Raw genomic sequence first — 9,095 nt, forward strand, 5'->3', positions numbered from 1 at the left:
ATGGTTGAAGCATCTGTGAGATGCCCTCATTTGGACTTCTCACGCTATTACAGAAGTCAGTTCCAGGGTGCTCTGCACAATCACTGGTGATTGCTCTGGGACGGCCCCTTCCTCCCTCACGGGGAAGCAGACAGGGAGTGGATTCAGATAGCTATCACAAATCCCTTCTCTTTCCTAACAGAAAAATTCCGGGCCAGAGGAGTCTTGTTTTCTAAGTCACCTGCTCATACATTCAGGGTAACACTTTACAGGCTCTTAAAGAACTTGATTCCATGTCCCCACTGCAGTGTCTTTAATTTTTGTATCAAATGACTTGGGTCTCCTGGTTCATTCTCCAATTAAATTGAAAAAAATATCAAGCTTTACCAGCCTCACTTCTCAGCCTCAATTATAACACCCACAGGACTGAGAACACCAGCTCCTGGCACAAGCCCTTATCAGTGGTGATTCGCACCCTGTCCACAGACACACTGTCGTCCTGTGGACAAGAGATACAGGAGGAGGGGGCAGGAGTTGGTGTGGATGACCCTACCCTTGGTGTGGGGACAATAACATAGGCAGATGGTTCTATTGTGAATCTGGGTCATCAGCCACTTGGAGTCATGGAGCTGCCTCACAGGACCGCAGGGCTTTCCCATTCCTGCTCCTTAAGGTGATACCACGTAGATTTGGTCGTCAGATATGAAGTGCTACCCTCGATGTCTGGGAGCTATCTGTGGGCACAGCCAGGATAGAAGATTCTATAAACTGATTCAAATAGAGTAAGACATCCATATCAATAAGAGAGCAAAGTCAGGAGGGAGAATCGTTGGTCAGCCGAGAGGACTGCATCAGAGGACGGGGTCAGTGTAATAGCAGTTGACACTTGGAGTAGTCCTTGGCTGCTAGCTGCTGTCTTAAGTACCATCTTTCATATCAAAATTTGTATTAAATAATTTAAAATAATAGGACAATAATAAGATGCCAGTGGACAGGCCTAAAAAATGTGAGATGTTTGCTTGGCCATTTTTGCTCAAGATCTGTCTCCTTTAAAGAGAGAGAACAGTACAGATTTAGCTTAAAAATTGTTAAAAACCAAAAAATCCTTATTCCTCTCTCCTGTCCCTGGTACCATGGCTGCCATTCATTTCACTTATATGTAAATAGACATGATCGAATTGTCTTATTATTATTACTGCTATTTTGAACAAATTGTTACATTAGATCAATTAAGAATAAGAAAAATAAAAATTTTTATTATACCTTCGTAGAGACAAAATGGCCCAACAGAGACTCTGATGGACCATTCTAACCCAGTATCTATCTCAACAGCTATTCTATCTTAATAAATAAAAATTTCATTGTATCTTCCTGCCCTCGAATTTATGCTTTGCTGCAGAACATTCCTGTGGCTCATCCAATAGTATTTTACAATTTATGCAAGAATCATACAATCTGCAATTTCTTTCTTCTTCGCCGCTGACTTAGAGTCCCTGTGTTTTTCCTAACAACGGTGGCTTGATCTTGAAATAGCCATTCCCCTTTGTGATCAGTGTGTGTGTGACTCCCCATTGTTTTCCTCACTCAGTGCACACATCATGAATGTTTTGTCTCTACCAGAAAAGCAATTGTGAGTATTTTACTGGCCACCAACTATAGATGGACGTCTGCATACTATTAGATTGAAATATCATTCTGTTTATTTCTTTTGCTTTTATTCAGGCAAAAGTGGCAAGCCTCATCTGCAGCTGTTTTGTAGGCAATTTCCTTTCCATGCATTTCAATACTATTTTCAGATTTCAGATTGGACAATGATGCTCACACAATGTTTGTATAAATATAGCTAAAAGCAGCTTAATTGAGAGATTGTATCCCCCAGTAATAAACTCCACCAGTTTCCCCACGAAGTTATAACTATCAGAGGAAAAAACAAAAAGATATGTTTATAGTTTTCGACATTTCCCCGAAATTCGTGTTAAAAACAGCTTCATATAAAAAGTATTTGTAGAATATTCTTTTATTAACACTCATATATTAAATAAGACTTATTGTCTAATTCAGCTATAAGATATTTCAATACAGGAGACTAAGAAAAATGAAGTAGGGAGAAGAATTTAGGCATTGTCCCCAAACACTTAAGTGAGGACAAATACTAAAAAACATCATTCAGCCTGGATACCCAGTAAACGATATGACGTGACGAACCCCAGGAATAAAACAGACACCAGCCAAAGCAGTCTTGAAGAAAAGATTTTGTTTTCCCATTTGTGTTTTCAAATGAATTCCAGAGGTCATGTGAATTATCGGGTTCCGGTAACTTCCCCGGAGCAGGGAGGCTGGTGAAGGCGTCTGGACCACCACTCTTGAGGAACTTCGTGTCCTCTCCTTCCGCATGAGAGTGGGGGCTTGTGCTTTTGTTGGTATTTTCCTCTTGGCCAACAGAGGCGCCACGTTGGAGCCATTCCTGAATGGCTCTCTCCTGGTTTCCTTCCCGCCCTATGGAATTACTGAGGCGGTCTTTATGTTCCCGATGTGTGCCCTCAATGTCATTGGCACCTCCTTGGTGCCCATCCGTGTTTAGTTCAAATTTGACCTTGACATTTCCTTTTCCCACGGCAAGAATGTTCTTCCTTTTGGTCTTCTGACAAGGTTCACTAATCATCATTTCTAATTTAATCAAGGGCCCTTGCCCTTCCCCCTCTGCAACCACAACCGGCCATATGGACTGAAGGTCTTTTTGAACAGACACCACCATTTCATCCAATGATGAGACAGTAACTGAAAAATCCTTGGGATCATAGATGTCTATTGGTGTCACCGAACCATCACTACACAAAATGCAAGGATTAAAAAAAAATGAAACTAAAGCATTATGTGTTCATTCATTTCCTTTAGAATTGTAAACATGGACCCATGTATATGGCTTCCTATAAAATATGTTTTCAATATACATGTTGAGAAAAATAAACTCCTACGTCTTAAAATCTGGATCAGTTGCTGTTATATGTTAAATGGACATAAAGAATGTGCCGGAACCCCACTGGCATGAGGAGCAAATTTGTGTGCCATGATGGATGCAGCCCTGTGTATGTGAGCTTATTGAATGTCATGTAACAGAATTTTACTTTGAATTTTCCAAAAAGAGTTTGAAAGATCACATGATGCCTCTGAATCAATGTCAGGTGCAGCTAATGAGGCTACTACTCAAGATAATATCATGCCAACCATTCTTTATTAGGAAGCCATGCTCATGTGAGGTATCTGAAAAAATTGAATTATGGGAAATGACAACCTTGAAAGACACAGTGACCTGAGTATACCTTAGATGGAGTTGCTACAGGTTCAAAGATGGAGGAGAGGTTTAAAGTTGCACATAATTAATATAAACCAATGGATAGCTGGTGCATATTAGCCACACTTGTTCAAATAGTAGAAACAGAATTTCCTAATATCAATTACTGCTTTTCTTAGGAAAGTGAAAATGTGTGTCCCTTTCTTTGGTGGTGATCTAGCAATGCTGTCCCTCCTGAAGATAATCTGATGCAATGTGGTGGTGGACACATGGTCAGTGTGTAAAAGCACATACAAGGAAAATGTACCTAAGTCACTGAGCGCTCTTCTCAGAGCAGGCCAGAGTGGGGAAGAGGCAGCAGGAAGCTTCAGGGCTCACCATTCCCAGCCATGAGTGGTCTGCTGATCTCCTTGGCTGGATGTGAGAGAGAGAAGGGGTCCCAGTTGACGAGGACCAAAGGATGCTGGAATGTCACCTGCTTTGGAGCTTGGAGAACACCCTGGGCAGCCACTGCAGACCCAATGGCCCTTTTGTCTGCTCTCTGTGGCTGCAGGGCAAGGCACAAGCCAGTCACCAGCTGCACGCCCAGGTCTGCAATGGTGACATGGTCGTCCAGGACGATCACTGTCTTCTCGGCCAGGATGGAGTCAGAGAGAGGTGAGAGGACCTTCAGAGTAAGTGAGAGAGCTTGAGTCTCTGCACCACACACCACTACTGGGAAAAAGAAAGGTAAAGATAAATCCTACAACAGAAATGGAGCTTCTTGCCCAGACGGATGTTTTCTCTTCAGTCTTGACTTGCCACATCCCTTCTAACCCCTAAAGCATGCTCTCAGTTTACCCTAAAAGAATCTCTCCAGAAAGCAGGAACTAGCTCAGGCCAACAAAGCAGAAACCCACCCTTCCCTTCACCGGAGCCAGCCAAAGTCACCTGCCGACATGCAGGAAGTGCCTCCCCCCAAGGACAAGGCAACTGCTCTATTTGGGTGACTAGAGCTTTTTAACTCACTGAGAAACATCATTCTTAATGTCAAAGATGATAAAAAATCTTGCTTTTTAAAGCCATGTCAGGAAGAATGAACCTCCTGCTCTAGCTTTGAGGTTCTTAGTCACCTTGACAGAGAAGCAAGCCTGGTTTCCAGCTCCAGGGCAGAATTTCAGAGAAGGCGCTTCTGGACACAGCAGTCCCCATCCATGTGGATTTTGTGTTTCCCAAGCAAACAGGACCCTGGGTCCACGCCACAGCCGAGATAGAGGCTGGCAGGCTGTGTTGCCCTGAGCTATACACACTTTGCTTTATTAAAATCTTACCTATGCCTAACCTTCACAACATCCCATAATAATTCTCTTTTCTTCGGCTTGATACGATGTCCCACAGTTCCTCTGGGTGTGGTCTCCCTAACACAGTAGGTCACTAACCCTGACTTTGTCAGACAATAAATTTGTACTCATGGTCTTAGTGGTGGTCTTAGTCTTGGACAGCTTGATAAAATGCAGGTGGTTTAGAAAAGCATTTTTTAAAATGTTGGCTTATACTCACCAATTAAAAAAACAAGAAATTAAAAATATATCAGCATAATAAATTTTACATCCTTTGATTCATACACCATTAATCATTTATTTTCTTTAAAGAACTTGATTTAATTGAGGGGCAATTCCTAAAAATTAAAGAACTTCCTGCTTGCCTTGACCCATTAAAGCACATAAAACATAATTTTCCTCAAAACTAAAAGTTATGTTTTGACCAGAGCAGAATTTCACTAAAAATATTTAGAGAAACGGTGTGTAGCCTTCTTCCTCTGTCAAATTCCTTTTTGAGTCGTTAGATGTTTAGGACACAATGATGGTCAATCAGGAGGCATCACTGAGCTTGCCCAGAAAACAGAGCTGGAAAACGGAATCTTAATGGTCTTAAAAAGTCATCTCATCTCATAAGACATCAATATGCAACCAGAGGGCATTTAGACCCTACACTGGCATAATATCAGCAAACCAGCTTTTGCAAAAATTAGGCCTGGGCAAAACCTACATTGTGGCATGATAAGAAATATTTAAACATTTCATGAAGATCATGGCCTGCTGTGTAATCTCTTTACAGCCATACTATTTACGTTAGCTATGAATTTTTTCAATACTAGTATAAGTAAAGAGAGAGCATGAAATTATGGAACCCTGTGTGTGTGTAAAAATAAATGTGACAACCAAAATGTGCCCAGACCTGACCAAGTGTCCTTTAGTTGAGAACTACTGGCATCAGGGAGAGTGTATTAGCATCCACTGGTAAAAAGGGGAAGAGATTTGATCTTAAGAATGTCTCTAATTTGCAAAACCTTTTCTGTGCTTAATGAAAAATTAATTTCTGAATATGAGGTATGACGATTGGTGAAACCTGTCTATTGTTTTTCCTTCTCTGTCACACACAAACACACACATGCATAGAACTTGCTCACGCTAACTCTTACCTTGGCACACACAGATCATGGGCTGGGTGTTTGGGGAAAGTGTCATGGGGTGAATTAAAGCTGCTCAGAGGCTATTCCTGGCTCCGGGCCCACCCGGGTCCTGCCAGTCTGAAACTGAGCGAATTGCAGCTCTTGTACCTTCATGAACTTCATCACCAGGTCAGTGACGTTGAACAACCAGTCAGGGCCCAGCATGTAGCTCAGGTGACCTAAGTCGGGCAAATAGACCACAAGCAGGCGAGGACGCCCATGGTGGTGCTGGCTCTGTAGAGAGGTCCCTCATGTCATCACTCTCTTGGGTGGGCCCGGGACACAAACAACCTAGAATGAGCAAAGTCATCATCGGACGTTTTCAACATTCTCAGTTTTCCAGGGACTGTGAGGCTGTACAGAGTGAAATGGCAGCTCCTGGCTCCTCTTGCAGGTAGACATGCCCCTCCACTGACTCAGTTACCAGCCAGTCTGACCATCAGGCCCAGGCTGGTGCTCATTGTGTGCGGACCGCCACCTCATGCCCAGACCCCAGATGACAAAGCCACCATGTCCAGCCTTCAGTCTTGTCTTTGCTCAAGTGGAAGATATACCCTGGATGGGCAGTTTCAGGACAAAGAGGCTGAGTCAGTGGTTCCCAGGCTTTGCAGCACTTTAGAATCTCCTGGGGGCATCTTAAGCATCCCACAGCCCCTTCTCAGCCCATAGCAATTACACCTGAATGTCCTGGTTTTGGAGCTAGGAATCTGCGTGTTTTACAGAGCCCCTGCTGGTTCCAATGGGCAGCCAGGTGTGGAGGCACTGGAGTGAATTCCAGAATGAAATGAAGCAGCTTCCTGCTCCTCCCTTACTCAGACAAGGAATTTGAGTCCTCACATCTCCATCTTCCTTGCCTGTGAAATTGGGTGGCACCCACCTCTCACCTGGTTGCTGTAGAGCCTCAAGGGACATAATAACACTTGTGATGTGCTTGGCTGGCACCCAGCACCCAGTAGAGTTTAAGAGTGGTTGTTACAGAGCCTGTAGGAGAGATCTGAGAGCTCAGCATGGACCCTGAGGGGACAAAGCATGACTCCTGAGCCTCATGAAACCAGCCCTGGTGGAAAGGGGCATGTTCTGAATGACAAAACACCCTTGTCACCTTTACAAGTGACCTGAGGACAAAAGACACATATTACAAAAGATGCTCGATTACCACCTAGACTATTTCAAAGGGTTTAGGAGCTGTGAGCCAGCAACAGGGATGAAGACCAAATATATATTTACTGTAAGTCACAACGTCACAAGCAGTCTCTAGCTTGTCATCAGCTCAGGGAGAACATGAGCTGCTGTCCTTTGTCATCATTTTACCTGACTTCTGGGGCTGCTGGCAGTTGCCCACTGTCTCGAGGGCATCGGGACCTGCTGAGCACTCACAGCCCTGACATCGCCTGTCACTAAGCAGCCCCCTGCTGTCCTCTATTTTTTCACATAGGCAGAGCTGTCTTCCCCAGTAAATAGCATCCACTTAAAGGGCTGTTAGATTTCCCAGAACCTCAACACTTTCTCCTCTCATCCCCTTTCTGTTTATACGCAGGATGAGCACTTGACCCCCTCATTTCTGCTTGGAAACCAGATAGGCAGCCCCAAGCTCTCATCATGACCACCTACTGGGAACTCATTGCCTCAGAAACACTCGATTCCTCAAGCTAGTAACTATTTCTAAAGTCAAAGCAAAGTAACACCACAAAAATCCCTTATTGATGATGATGCTGGGAGAAGTTTTCTTCTTTTCTCCCCCAGGACATTTGTACCGTGTGTCCCTTTATAGGCTTTGCAACACCTGTTATGGGAGAGCTATTAAAAAAGTAAAGGGAGGGGTGGAGCCAACATGGCGGCGTGAGTAGGACAGTGGGAATCTCCTCCCAAAAACATATATACTTTTGAAAATACAACAAACACAACTAGCCCTAAAAGAGAGACCAGAAGACGCAGGACAGTGGCCAGACTGCAGCTACACCAGCGAGAACCCAGCGCCTGGTGAAAGGGGTAAGATACAAGCCCCGGGCGGAGGGACCCGAGCGCCCCTCCCCCCAGCTCCCGGCGGGAGAAGAGCAGGCAGAGCGGGAGGGAGACGGAGCCCAGGACTGCCGAACACCCAGCCCCAGCCATCCGGGCCAGAGCGCAGACACAGTATATGCCCAGGGGGCCCTGGATACTGGGGGAACAGGGAGTAAGACCTCTGAGCGGGTGCCGAAGCTGATGCCCCTGTGACAAAGAAAAGCGGGGGCTTTTTGAAAGTCTTAAAGGGACAGGGACTTAACAGCTTGACGGAAACAACCCAGGTCACAGTACAGCACCTGGAAATTACAGGGAAAACCGGGTGCACTAACCGCCTGGGCAAGAGCTCTGAGACCCCTCATGGAGGCAAACAGTCAAGCAGCCCCCCCATCCATTACCCCACCGGGCGCTGCAAAAGCAGAGAAGCAGCCTGAGACAAATTCCGCCCACAGAAAGGGAAATTTCTCCCTTCCGGCCAGGCAAGACACAAAGACCCAGTCTACACGCAATTACCCAACACAAGCCACTAGGGGTCGCAGTTGTCCCAGTAAAGAAAGGCCAGTAGCAAGTGAAAATTTTGGCCTTCCCAGCTGACAGTCAATAGCACCTATCAACATGAAAAGGCAAAAAAATATGATCCAGACAAGACTAACCCAGACAGCTTCAGCATCTGCTACATCTTCCCCTGAGAAGGAATCTGGGGAGATAGATTTAGCCAGTCTTCCTGAAAAAGAATTCAAAACAAAAGTCACAACCATGCTGATGGACTTGCAGAGAAATATGCAAGAACTAAGGAAGGAGAATTCAGAAATAAAACAAGCTCTGGAAGGACTTCAAAACAGAATGGACAAGATGCAAGAGACCATTAATGGACTAGAAAACAGAGAACAGGAACGCAGAGAAGCTGATGCAGAGAGAGATAAAAGGATCTCCAGGAATGAAAGAATTTTAAGAGAGCTGAGTGACCAATCGAAAAGGAACAATGTACGAATTACAGGTATTCCAGAAGAAGTAGAGAGAGAAAAGGGGATAGAAAATGTCTTTGAAGAAATAATTGCTGAAAATTTCCCGAAACTAGGGGAAGAAATGGCCTCTCAGACCACAGAGGTACACAGAACTCCCATGACAAGGGATCCAAGGAGGGCAACACCAAGACACATAATAATTAAAATGGCAAAGATCAAAGACAAGGACAAAGTATTACAGGCAAACAGAGAGAAAAAAAAGGTTACCTACAAAGGAAAATCCATCAGGCTATCATCAGACTTCTCAACAGAAACCCTGCAGGCCAGAAGAGAATGGCATGATATACTTAATGCAATGAAACAGAAG

The 9,095-nt window shown here is 44.4% G+C and overlaps 1 protein-coding gene across 1 annotated transcript; it reads right to left on the bottom strand.

Annotated features, from left to right (window-relative positions):
- Nucleotides 1-2,056: 2,056 nt before the first annotated feature.
- On the bottom strand, nt 2,057-5,927 carry LOC118930551 (transmembrane protein 132B-like). The gene is made up of 4 exons (XM_057492067.1): nt 5,871-5,927; nt 3,650-3,938; nt 2,955-2,976; nt 2,057-2,807 (listed from the first exon to the last, which is right to left on the bottom strand). Exons 1-4 carry the CDS (start codon nt 5,925-5,927, stop codon nt 2,132-2,134), a joined length of 1,044 nt encoding a protein of 347 aa, XP_057348050.1. The 3' UTR covers nt 2,057-2,131.
- Between the last annotated feature and the right edge of the window lie 3,168 nt (nt 5,928-9,095).

The sequence above is a fragment of the Manis pentadactyla genome, chromosome 14, assembly GCF_030020395.1.
Source record: "Manis pentadactyla isolate mManPen7 chromosome 14, mManPen7.hap1, whole genome shotgun sequence".
Taxonomy (NCBI): domain Eukaryota; kingdom Metazoa; phylum Chordata; class Mammalia; order Pholidota; family Manidae; genus Manis; species Manis pentadactyla.